The sequence below is a fragment of the Condylura cristata genome, unplaced genomic scaffold (genome assembly GCF_000260355.1).
Source record: "Condylura cristata isolate star-nosed mole 26May11 unplaced genomic scaffold, ConCri1.0 scaffold00003, whole genome shotgun sequence".
In the NCBI taxonomy this organism is placed as follows: Eukaryota; Metazoa; Chordata; class Mammalia; order Eulipotyphla; family Talpidae; genus Condylura; species Condylura cristata.
In genome coordinates, this window is record NW_004567104.1 from 70,891,685 (window position 1) to 70,905,430 (window position 13,746).

Sequence of the window (13,746 nt, forward strand, 5' to 3'; positions counted from 1 at the left end):
TCTTTAGGGTCCTCCCTGGTGGTGCATCGGGTTAAAGCACAGCGCTATGAAGACATTGCAGCCACTGCAGGACAAGTTTAATCCCCAGCCAGGGAGGTGACCCCCACAGTGCCGCCTCTCCTGTCCTGTTCACTGCTTCCTTCAGCAGTGTATTTAAGCCCTTCTGCCTGTTCTGCTCTGTATTGTGTCACCGGTGAATCGTCTCTCTCTCTCACACACACACACCCCATACCTCTGGCCTGTACTCCAGTTCCATATGCATAAATTAATCTTTTTTTAAAAAGTTATTCAATGAACTTGTCTTTGCTGCTTACTATATTTTTGAAGTGCAGAGTTTTTACTTAATGATATATTTATGCCCACTCAAATTTTTGGGTCATCACTATTGAACACAAAGATTGGTTTAAGTTATATATTAACCCTTAAATAGATACACAAGGCAGTTGTTGATTATAATTTCTCAAGTTCTGCTCCTTATATATGTCTGATGAAAGCAAAATTGTTCGACATTCTTAGCTGCTCTGACACATTTCTTTATTCTCTATTTTGTTGAATTGAGATGTTATTTATAATGTTGCTTGTAATTTGGTAGTGAAGGAAACCCCACTTCCAGGGATGTTGGCATAGTGCACCCAAATATCCATAGTTTGTTGGGCTCCATCCCCACTTTGTGCTCACCCCTTTAACTTGAAGTAAAATGCCCACACTAAGTGGATGCAAGTTAAACAACTGCATGTTCTACAATACATTCTGGGAAGAATATTAAAGATATGAAGTATAAAAATGTATCATTGAGAATGCTGGGTCATATATTATTGAAGTATTCAATCAAAACTTTTTACCATATGTATGACTGAATCACCCCTAACGCATTTAACTTTATGGAAATGTTCTGCATTCACCTTGATTCCTACCCATGTCTGGATGACTTGTATAACAGTATTTTGTTTATTCTTGCATGAGATCCACCCAGTTCTCCCTTCAGCGATGAGGAAATCACCCTCCTGCTGCTGCGATACTGCAGCCTGAGTAACTCCCACCCTCCGCCTTCTACAACAAGCCCTAGGCAGAGATGCCCATCACCAGTCCCTGCCTCCTTCCCACAGCCAAAGGTTGCCCTGACTCCAGCAACTCCTTGGGAACATGCCAACTGCAGAATCCTGCAGATGCTTTCCTGGGGCCTCCACTGAGCCTGGAGCCAACTCAGCTTTTCCCTCTCCCTGAACTCACTTCATCCTTTTTCTTCCTACAATGTGTGTTCCAAGAATGAATTGCTCCAATAAAGCTCTTATAGAAGAATATACTACACCTGGGCCATGTTATCTTCTCCTTTCCTTGACCTTAATATTTTGTTGATTTTAGATAGATATTTCCTTTCAGAAAATCCCTCAGTTTGGGTTTGTCTAATGTTTCCCTTAGGATGAGAACAAGGTTATATGTTTATTCAGTTAAATGATGACAACTCCTTTTTATTGTCCCTTCTTGCTAGGCACTTGAACTAGATACGTTGCATCAGTGGTATTTAGAATTTTGATCATTTGATCAATAGTGAGTGCCAGAATTCTCTGCTCAAAGGTTAGTGTTATTCTGTTAGTAATTTAAAAGTATTTGGCCAGAGATTTTTTGAAACTATGTAAATATTCTATTCATCTCTCAACATTTACCATCAGTCTTAGCATTTATTTTTTTCTTTTTTGCCTGAATTATCTATAATGATGATGGATCGCAACTGTTGATTTTTTTCTGATTTCCATCATTCTTTTCTCAAATATACTAGCTGCAATTCTATTGCAAGGACATTTCCCTTTCCACTTGATTGTTTCCACTTGACTGATCTACATGAATTTGTATTATGAATATTCCGTCATCATTATGATACAGGTAACAATCCATAGGCTAGCTCATGAGCCAGAAAGTAGATATAAATACATTGTATATGTTTGATAGTTAGCATCAGTCACATAGCAGGCTGTGACACTGAATAAATTATGTAGCTTCTTTGGCCTGGGTATTCTTAGAAAATATTACAACCTACATTCTTGGGGTTTTATGAGAAATAATTAAATATGTTAAAATATGTAAAGCTCTTAGAACATGCCTGGAATTTAGTAGATGATTTAAGTGATATTATTTATTAAAACATACACTGATTATCTTCTGCTTTTTTTTTTATATCAGTATTCTGTTTATCTTGCCTCATGCTATTCATGGCATTTTTACATCAAAATTAAATAAAAATTTAACAATTTCAATTATAATTAAAATAGTAAAAAAAAATAGCATTAGCTGTTTCTTATAGAGCAGTTAGAAATATATTATGTGCCTTATCTCACATAGTTCACAGGACAAATAAAGATGTAGTAGAACTATCTCCTTTTTATTTTTTTTTAAAGATTTATTTATTTGTGCATACAGAACTGGGGTACAGGCCAGAGGCTCAGGGGCGGCGAGAGGCTTCACCAGAGACAGAGTGGGGAACAGAACAGGCAGATCAACGAAGTACACTGCTGAGGGGAGCAGCGGGCGGGTCAGGAGAGGTCTGCCACGCCATGTGGTCACCTCCGGGGCAGGCAGGAATCAAACTCATGCAGAAGCAGCTTTAGATTCTCAGTGCAGTGCTTTAACCCGCTGCGCCACCAGGGAGGGCCAGAACTATCTCCTTTTTACAATGGCAAAAATGTAAGGATGTACAGGAACTGATGTGGCAAATATCATAACTGTGATTTTTGTCTCTGTATATAAACGTAAAATACATTTTCCCTCTCCAGATAATTTTTTTTCTAAGAAAAGGCAAAAGAACGCTTAGAATAATTTAATTACTCGTCTCCTTTAATTATGGATGACATATTAGTGCCCGACACTAAATATAAATGAAGATCAAATTGAAGTTTTACAATCTGCTCCTAAGAATGTTCTTTCATTCAATATTTCCCTACTCCTTTTCTCTGCTTACCACTGCATTTGTGAAATGTCCACACATTATCTGATATCTGTTCTATACATCTTTTATTTTTTATGAATTTTAATCTTATGATAATTTTACTAGGAAAATTCTGAATTTGTTCCATCTTAATATTTTGTGTCTTTAGTGAGTATTTACACTTGTAAATCAGTTTTTATGACAAATGTACATTTTCTTTTCCCAGATTTTGTGGTTTCAGATTAAGTGGCTCGTTAACATTGGCCCACCTTTAAAAACTACATGACAGTGGTTTCTCTTTTCTTTGAATGGCTCTCTTTGAAATGTTGGGCTCATTCTGCATCTAAGATTCTTCTTGTGCTTTTGAGAAGTTTATTATATATTCATATAGACTTACCTATAAGTCTCTATTATGCTCTACTGGGGCCTCTCTGGTGATGCAGGGGTTAAAGATAGCTCTATGAAGCTATGAAGAGCTGTCTACTACACACAGGAGAGTTGATCCCTCCCTCCCCCCACCCCCCACCCCCCAGCAAGCTGACCTTCACCCTTCCTGGTGCAGCAGACCTCTCCTGTCTTACTTGCTTTTCCCCTCAGCAGTGTATTTCAGTAGATCCACCTGTTCTGCTCCCCACTCTGTCTCTGATGAATCCTCTCACCTCCACAGCTCTGGCCTACATGCCAGGTCTTGTGTGTATAAATAAATAAATCTTTTTTTTAAAAAAGATTCTCTCTCTCTCTCTCTCTCTCTCTCTCTCTCTTTTTCTCTCGTTTAAGGCTAGAGCTTTATTATATCAGAACTTATTTGTAACTCTATTATACACAACTCTAAGGGAGAATATTTAGATTTTTCTAATTTTAGTTAGCCTAATTTAGAATACCCATTATTCTCAAGGAGGAGTTAATAGAATGGGCGGCAGACCTTGTCATTCCTAGTAGCCAATAAAAGATTTTATGAACATGTTTACTGAAGTTCTACTTCAGAGCTTTATCTTCTCCCTAGGAGAGACTTTCCTCTCTCAGGCAGAGAATCCTAGAAATCGCACTTTTCTTTCATCCCGACTTTTTGTATCAGGATAAAAGATTCTGGCGTGAGACACTTAGTCACGTTCCCTGTGTTAATCACTTCAATGATGCCAGTGGCCTCTGGGCAAGTGCTTGAGACACTCAGAATTGGAGTTTTCTCCTTCAAGGATTTGATCCCCCCCAGGATTGTCCCACCAGACATAAGAGCAGAGCTCCCACGCGTGCCAAACAACTCACAAACTCACCTCACAAAGAGCTGGTGGAGATAAATGAATTAAAAATATGCTTCCAAATGAGCATATGTTAACAAAAAAATTAAAATTTTTTTCTGAAGAAAAATTAGAAGTATGAGCTACCAGAGGAATGTGTGTTTCATTCTTATCTGTGGGCTCTGCTGACTCTAAGGAACATAGAAGTTCAGAATACTATTTGATTTATTCACTGAATTCAACTGAGCTCAGTGTGGTGATAATAACCTGATAATAATAATAAATGGCAGTAAGCGGTCCCGATGTTTGTCACAGTTTGTGTTATTTTTCCAAAGCTTATTTGTTAGGAAAAACCTAGTAGATTTCATGGAAAGATAACTCTCCTAATATTATCATTTGAAGTAAAATATGAGCCTCATCTTCCATAAGGTCACTAAAAGCACAAATATCTTATTTTCCATAAAATCATTGCTTGAAAATGTGATTTCAAAAATCAAATGAAATTTTATCTTTCCCCTGCTTCTCCTGACCATGGATTCAGCTTATCTATTTAAGACCATGGGAAAAAACACTCTGTGCTTTCAGAGTGTTAAAAGTTTTAAAATTAATGTAAATGAGAAGGAAATACCTGGTGTCCTCAGGCCTGGTGCTGCAGAATTTCAAACTATTTGCTTCTTGTCAAACACCTCATGAAACTGAATGATAACTCTTGGGCTTTCAAGTTGTAAACCATTTCTCGCATAAAAATGTGAAGAATCACTAAAGGAAAATGATGGGTATGAAGCAGGAGGTAATAGATGGAGAGGTTGAAGGTTAAAGCAGAATATGATGATGTGCTGGATGTCAATAAAAACAAGGTAAAATAATTGTCTGCCTGGAGCAGGTAAAGTTTGTCAATAAAAATGTTATTTCTTGCCATAAAGATTGGTTACAAAACAGTCATTTTTAAATCTCATGAGTAAGGCTTTGAAGATGAGAAAATGATTTCTCATGAACGGCACAATCATTGGTTCAGATGTGGTAAGACAAAGCAGATTTCCTCATTGTCTATGAAGCCATGTCTAAAACCAGGAGTCAACAAATTACTCAGATTGGTCCTAAAAATGAGCCAATGAGGTGAGCTCATGTGGTGGGTCCCACCCATACTGAGGTCCTATAAAAAGCCCTGTGGAGGGAGAAATGTCCACACTGAAGTAACACTCCTACTCTCCTTCTCCACCAAGGACAACTCAACTATCAACACCATGTGTGGCAGCTACTATGGAAACTACTACAGCGGCCTGGGCTGCGGCTATGGCGGCCTGGGCTATGGCTATGGCGGCCTGGGCTATGGCTATGGTGGCCTGGGCTGTGGCTATGGCTATGGCTGTGGCTTCCGTAGACTGGGCTGTGGCTATGGCTGTGGCTATGGCTATGGCTCCCGCTCTCTCTATGGCTGTGGCTATGGTCCTCGCTATGGATGTGGCTCTGGCTTTGGTTACTACTACTGAGAGAACACGACAAATTCCCATCCTCTGAGGATTCTTTCAGTAATTACCCAGTTGTGAACTTTTCCAGTTGTTTTGACTTCAAATGTTACCCTACGTCTACCATGACTTCCGCTGTACCTTTCTAGCAAGATACCTGGTTCTGCTGATGCTAGCATCTGGAAGAACATGAGATTCATCCTGTGAACACATGTTACCCTTGGTGTTAACATGATGTTGCTGGAACTCCAACTCTTGTGATTTTATAGTAAATGTGTTTTCCTAATAAATATTGGATGTCCTAATAAACCTGCAAGATAAAATTTATTTTATTTCTATTCATTTATCTACAGCCTCCCTCTTTGTTTGTTTGGGGGAATAACAGTTACTTTTCTTTGGGAAATCATTTTCCTCATTATTTATCTTTGCTTTGCAATACCAATTCTTAAATGTATGACTTCAGAGAAATATGGGACCTTTGTAAATGTGTTTCTTGTCTTCAGAGGAATATGGGACCTTTGTAAATGTGCTTCTTGTCTTCAGAGGAATATAGGAACTTTATAAATTTGCTTCTTGTCTTTTCTTTTTTTTCTTTTTTTTTTTTAAGATTTATTTATTTATTCATATAGAGCTGGGGTAGAGGCCAGAGATGCGGAAGGTGAGAGGATTCACCAGAGACAGAGTGGGGTGCAGAACAGGCAGATTGACGAAGTACACTGCTGAGGGGAGCAGCGGGCGGGTCAGGAGAGGTCTGCCTCACCATGTGGATCTCCTCCGGAGCAGGCGGGAATTGAACTCATGCGGAAGTGGCTTTAGCTTCTTAGTGCTGTGCTTTAACCCACTGTGCCACCAGGGAGGGCCCTCTTGTCTTTTCTTATGGTGTGGTTATGTCTTTATATATTTTGCTGCATAGATCAGCAAATCTTTTGAGGTGGTACTGCAGGCTGCCTCCAGTCTCAACAGGGAACAGGTACATTGGACTGATATTAGCCACTCCCTTCCATGAGGATATCTGTTGACTGCTACTTTTGTCAAGGATTTTTATTAACAGGGCTTTGTTAAGATAGATGGGATGATTTATTTTTTAGGTGATCACCAAACTCATAGTGCAGAACGCCCTATACTAATTTTCTCCACCAAAATAACCCCCTTATCATATTTACTTATTTCCTATTATAACATTAACTTTGAAGCCCTAGTCTATTTATGATAACAGGGTCTAATCATCTGGATTATCCAATGATTTTGAGGGGAAATTATATTTCATATGTTTGCATAAATCCAATCTTAATATTTCTTTGGGAAAATTCTAATCTTATTTTTCATTAAATATGAGTTTATTTGTAAAGATAGTGTGTATTTTTACATATATCCATTTACCTTTATTATTTCTGAATATAACAATATGTGCAAGTATGTGTGTGTGTGCGCGCAAGAGTGAGTGACTATAGCTATAGCTGCATTTCTATCAACAAAGACCTGCTCAGTGACATTTGGCACTTGCTGGGAGACAGACTTTGTACTGGAAATCTCAACAATCCACAGTGGGAAGTCCTCAGCATGATTGGCAGGATGAAGGCAGACCGTGGACCAGAGAGACACCAACAATTATCACCTGGAGTTCGCTTTACTCAGATGCAGTCAGATCTTATGGAGTTACCATTTGAGTCCATAAAGTAAGAAAATCAGCTTCACCATTGTCAGTAGCCATTATTCAACCCATTCAGATCTGGATAGAACAAAAAGAGCAGAGAGAGGGAAATTGCTCTTAGCTGATTCATCTTCTTCTGCCCTCAGACAATGGTCCTCCTTGGACACCACTGGTTCCCCTGCATCTAAAATCCTTAGACTCAAGAAATGATGGCACAACTGGCTTTCCCACTTCTCAAACTTGCAGACAGCAGATTATGGCATCCTGAGCCTCAATCATCATATGAGATAATTCCTATCTTCTCCCTCTCTATCTACCTATACAAAATGCTGACTTATACAACTGCAGTACATCAGGGCTTCCTTGGTGTCACAGGGTTTGAAGACACAATACTATGAAGTTCTCCACAGCCACTGCAGCAGGAGTTTGACCCTGGCAGGGAGGTGACCCACATGGTGCAGCAGACCTCTCCTGTCTCACTTGCTGCTCCCCTCAGCAATGTATTTCAGGAGATTTACCAGTTCTGCTCCTCACTCTGTTGAAACCTCTCATCTCCCACACCTCTGGCTCCATCCCAGTTCTTGTATGCATAAATACATAAATCTTCAAAAAAAATAAAATTGTAGTATATGACCTTGATTCTGTACACTATCTTGGCTGCTAACTATATTCAGAGTCTTCCATGTGACTATCCCCACTATAATTTATTGGTCAAGTAACCATGTAAAGATTTTTTATAGCTTCTATATATATTCATGCCATTTATGATCACAGGACTGCAGTAATTACTACAAGATGGGTTCATGGAACCATTAATCCCCACTGTGAGACATATTTGGGCCAATGACTGGTCTCTCTGTGCCTCCAACCTAATAAGAGATAATTCTTTTATTTAGGGTCTTCACATAAAATGAGCTCAGCATTTTTGAAGTTTGAATATTCTCCTTTTATAGTCTTCAGTGGCTCTGGTAGATTCCCAAGGTCACTTTAGAAAGCTGTTGTATATATATATATCCCTTGGGAAGGCACTAGTAGATAGAGAAATAGTTTGGTGATAGGTAAGTTGGTAAGTAGGTAGGCAGGTAGATCAGTAAACAGACAGACAACTTAATGGAACCCAAATTCAAAGAAAAACTATAGACAAGCCGGTGGTGGTAAGAACCATCATGTATTGAAAGTGGTGGCAAATAGATAACATTTTAGGAGGAGAGTAAGAGAATTATCATCACTATTTCCAAACCTCACATTCGCACATGGCAATGTCTGCGACCCAAGAAGTGGGTGGGAAAATTAGGGTGATCACATCGAAGAGGAGAAATCCTATATTATGAAAAAACATACAAAGATTTTTTTCATGCAAAGATTTTTTTAAATAATATAAATTAATTCCATCTGTAAGAAAGAATAATTCACACTGGGAAAAAATAAAGAGAATCTGAAGTAGCATAAACACTAACATACCACTAGGGTACCTACCATAAACATGAATAGTAAAATTTCTTATGTGGTGTAAGAAACTACCCTCTCCATTGCCCAAACTACAAAATCTCCCTTAAGCATAATGTATATTTCTAAATAAGCAAAATAAAATATGTATCTAACTTAAGTGACATTAAAACACTTTTTGGAGGGAGAGCTGCAAAATCATAATCAACAACTGTTGAGATTCTAAACTTTAAGAATAAAGTAAGTTAGGAAGGCAACACTTAACATAGACAATCTTGAATAAAAATGACTCCTTTGAGGCTTGATCTTTTGAGGGATCTGAATTCTTTCTTGGTAGGTCACGATCTTCAAACTGTGAACTTTTCAACATAAATTGGAACATATTTATGACCTTAAACTAAATACAACACTAAACTCACACACCAAGGTCTAGAGATCTCATTTCAACAAAACATGATTTAAAAGTTTATGAACATGAGTCACAGAAAATTAGTGAAAAAGAAAATTATTGCAGCTAAAACTGTAAAACCACACAAATCACAGGAAAAGAACGACTAGGGATAAGTAGAATGCCATGAAATGACTGTGAACTTAAATATGCAACGGGTTTTAGAAGTGATGTCAATTTTGGTTTGGCTTCAACTTATTTTGAATTTATTTTATTTATTTATGCATACAAGAGCTGGGTTATAGGCCAGAGCTGTGGGGGTGGGGGTAAAAGGATTCACCAGAGACAAAGTGGGGATCAGAACAGGCAGATGGACTGAAATATACTGCTCAAGGGTATAGTGGGTGAGATGAGAGTCTGCACCATGTGGGTCAGTTCCCTGGCCAAGGATTAAACTCATGCTGCAGTGGCTGTGGATTATTTCACAGTGCTAAGATTTAATTCCTGCTACCACCAGGAAGGATGGGAACCTTTATTTTGTTTCTCTATATTCCACATCTCAGTGAGACCCTCTAATGTTGTCTTTCTTCTTCTGACTTTTTCAGTCAGCATTATCTGCTCAAAGTCTGTTTATGTTTTTGCAAATGGATAGAATTCATTTTTATTGCTGAATAGTATTCCACTGTTTAAATATAACACATTTTCTTAATTCATTTATTTGTCACTGGTTTTTAAAAGCATATTTTTAAACCATGGCAGTGTTTGTATAATCTGGGTGAGCCATGTCAGAATAAGCTTGAATTTGTCTATCTTATGCAGGATACACATAAAAATTACTTCCTCTTGGACCCTCCCTGGTGGCATAAAAGTTTAGGACCCAGCACTGCAAGTTGATAGCAGCTGCTTTCCTGAGAGTTCAATCTCTGCCCCAGAGGTGATCCACATGGCACAGCAGACCTCTCGTGTCTCGCCCGCTCCTCCCTTCAGCAGTGTACTTGGTCAATCTGCCTGTTCTGTTCCCCATACTGTCTCTGGTGAATCCTCTCCCCACCCCTGCACCTCTGGCCTGTACCCAATGCTGTATGCATAAATAAATGAATCTAAAAAAAATAATAATACTTCTTGCTTACATGTACCCAAAGATTAGAAGCAGGAATCAGGACCCTCCCTGGTGGCACAGCACTAAGAAGCAAAAGCCACTTCAGCATGAGTTTAAACCCCAGCCCCGGAGGTTATCCATATGGTGCAGCAGACCTCTCCTGACCCACCCCCTGCTCCCTTCAGCAGTGTACTTTGCCAATCTGCCTGTTCTGTTCCCCACTTAGTCTCTGGTGAAGGCTCTCACCGCCCCTGTGCCTCTGGACTGTACCCCAGTTCTGCATACTTAAATAAACTTTAAAAAAAGCAGGAATCATGTCAATACTCATATCTTCTATGAAATTTCATGGAGATGAAGTTTTTGATGGAGAAGCCCTTGAAATATATAACATTTCCAGAAAATTCTTAACTAAAATGACAAAAGCTGTCTTGTTTATCTTAATATCCAAGCAGAAAAAATCATTACCACATAACCAGAATAGAAAACTATAAACTACAAATATTGCTACTTCTTAATTTTAAAAATCTGATTCGTTGAGCAAATGAATCAGAAATGTGAAAATATATTCTCTAAAGAAAACAATTATTTCTTTTAATACAAGCAACTGAAAAAAAATACAAACACTAGGTTGTAAATGATAAGAAAATTGAATAAGTTTATTAGAAAGACAGAGAAACAGATACTGTATGAATATCAAAAGGCAGGATCTGGGACATCATTCCAATGAAAGATTATGCTGGAGGTCGTATCTTGATGACTTCAGAAGATGATTCTTCAGAAAATTTAAGATCGAAACCTGTGGTGGTAGATAATCATCACCCGACCAGAAGGCTTAGAGATTGTGGGATATGGAATGGGTGAATCCTAATGTCCAGGTGGAGAAGATGAGACTCTTTAATAGTAGTAGCCATAGCCGGAGCCACAGCCATACCCAGATCCGTAGCCATAGCCACAGCCCAGTCTACGGAAGCCGCAGCCATAGCAGGAGCCATAGCCACAGCCCAGGCCACCGTAGCCACAGCCCAGGCCACCGTAGCCACAGCCCAGGCCACCGTAGCCACAGCCCAGGCCACCGTAGCCATAGCCCAGGCCTCTGTAGCCACAGCCCAGGCCACTGTAGCCATAGCCAAAGCCTCTGTAGCCACAGCCTAGGCCTCCATAGTAGTTTCCGTAGTAGCTGCCACACATGATGCTGGTGGTTGAGATTGTCGTTGGGTAGAGAAAGAGAGTAGGTGACTTCAGTGAGGACAGTGCCTCTGAGGAGGGTTTTTTATACACCTGTGGACAGGTGTGGCCCACCACATACGTCAATGCCATTGGCTCCTTTCATGACTAATCTAATTGGTTTGTTGTTTCTCAACCATGAAACAACACCTCAAAGAAACTCAGAGAGTTTGCTGTGTGCGGTTGTTAGCTCTGACTCCTCCTTTCTAGTTGGCTTGAAGATTCCGTCCCAAACTAGACTTCTAATTCCTGTCTATCCTTATGACAAGAAAGAATACGTTTTTATGCTCTTAGCTTCCAAATAATATTACTTTATAATTTTCAAAAAAACACTCCTTTTGATTCATTAATATTTCTTTTCTCTTGATTCAAATTAATACTTTCTCCCGAATTCAAACTGTTTCCTATAGCAAATCCATAATGTATCTTTCATGTTCGTAATGTCAATAATTTAACTCATTAAAATGTCAAGAGAGCCAGGTCTGAACAAAATGTATTCTTTCCTACTTATGCCAGTGTAATTCTCATTTATATTCTGTTCCTACTGAAAGACAAAAAACAGAAGTTTTCACTGGAATTCGATTGCTAGACTTTTTTTTCTAATTGTATATGCAGTCAGTAATTGATATATTAATATCCAAGTAAATATCCAGTAGGATTAGTATCGTATATTTGTGTTAATATAAATTAGACTAAAATATGTTCCTTTTTCAAAACATACAGCCAGTATACATTGCAACGTGAAATGCTGTGCCCTCAGGCACAACCCTTGAACTTCAGTATGATTATCCATCCTGTTGGGTTGCCAAAAATGTGGGATTGGCTTTATAGTATAGTTTTAAAAATGTACCTCTGTGTCTTTAAGAAAATGTTTATGGGAAGACATTGTTATACACACAGTCATACAAGTTTCTGATTTTCAATAACAACGCTTAACTAAAAGCGTCTAGAATCTAGGCAGATTCTAGAAAGTGGAATTTCAGGCTGATTGACATTGCAGTGAAGATGGTTTAAGAGATTAAAATTGTATGCTATTGTAAATCAATGGTAAGTCAATAACATGTTATTAAAAATTAAATTGAAATTCTGCATTTTAATTAACACTGGAGCTATCAGAATTGAGACATAGATTTTTAAAAGTACCACTCAACAATATGGAAACTATTTCAAACAAGTCAAAGGAAATATCTTTTTTTTTTTTTTAAGATTTATTTATTTGTACATACAGAACTGGGGTACAGGCCAGAGGCTCAGGGGCGGTGAGAGGCTTCACCAGAGACAGAGCGGGGAGCAGAACAGGCAGATCGAAGAAGTACACGGCTGAGGGGAGCAGAGGGCGGGTCAGGAGAGGTATGCCACGCCATGTGGTCACCTCTGGGACAGGCGGGAATCGAACTCATGTGGAAGTGGCTTAGCTTCTCAGTGCAGTGCTTTAACCCGCTGCGCCACCAGGGAGGGCCCAAAGGAAATATCTTAATGGAACTAAAAAATATTTTCATGCTGAAGTAAACAATATGAACAAATTAATGTAAACACATATGAAACACATGATAATGTGTTTAAGATGAACACAATAATCTACTTTGTCATTGTGTGTTTTGAACATACTTTTCATGTTTGCTTTTTGGTGTAGGTGTATTTTAATTTTTGGTTGTGTTTTTCTTTTCAAATATTTGTTTATTTATGTATGTAAGAACAGGGTAGTGAAAGCCAGAGGTGTGTAGGTGAGAGGATTCCCCAGAGATCAAGTGGGGAGCAGAACAGATGGATCTATTGAAATACATTGCTGAGGGGAGCAGGGGGGAAGACAGGAGAAGTCTGCTGTGCCATATGTGGGTCAAATTCCTAGCTAGGGTTTGAACTCATGCTGCAGTGGCTGGTGATAGCTTCATCCACTGAGATTTAGCCCTTGTACCACCAAGGAGGCTTTAATTCTAATTTTTTGAAGAAGCATTGTTTTATAACATTATATCAATTTCAGGAGTACTGCATTATAATTCATCATCTGTATATACTGCATTATGCTTGCCACCAAAAGTTTAAGTCCCTTCCAGCTAGAAGCAAATTTTGTAAAGTAAATATATCATTGTGACATTTCATTCACTATTTGCTGGATTGAGATAGTATGAGCAGAGAACATGTTCGGTACATCATATTCAAATTTCCAATATAGAAGATTACCATAGATTCAATTCCTACTGTGCAGCCAATCAAATGATACTTTTTTTTAAAGATTTATTTATTTATTCATACAGAACTGGGGTACAGGCCAGAGATGTGGAGGGTGAGAGGATTCACCAGAGACAGAGCGGGGAGC

At 38.7% G+C, this 13,746-nt stretch overlaps 2 protein-coding genes across 2 annotated transcripts in view; one reads left to right on the plus strand and one right to left on the minus strand.

Annotated features, from left to right (window-relative positions):
• Window positions 1-5,645, plus strand: part of LOC101626458 (keratin-associated protein 6-3-like) — a 7,442-nt gene extending 1,797 nt beyond the window's left edge. Inside the window, exon 2 of the mRNA XM_004675510.2 lies at window positions 5,440-5,645. Coding sequence (XP_004675567.2) covers window positions 5,440-5,645 — 206 coding nt within the window. The remainder of the gene's footprint in view (window positions 1-5,439) is intronic.
• A 5,300-nt stretch (window positions 5,646-10,945) lies between these two features.
• LOC105854194 (keratin-associated protein 6-3-like) lies at window positions 10,946-11,522 on the minus strand. Its single transcript, XM_012730803.1, has one exon. The coding sequence runs from the start codon at window positions 11,520-11,522 to the stop codon at window positions 11,100-11,102; it is 423 nt and encodes a 140-aa protein (XP_012586257.1). The 3' UTR covers window positions 10,946-11,099.
• Window positions 11,523-13,746: the final 2,224 nt, after the last annotated feature.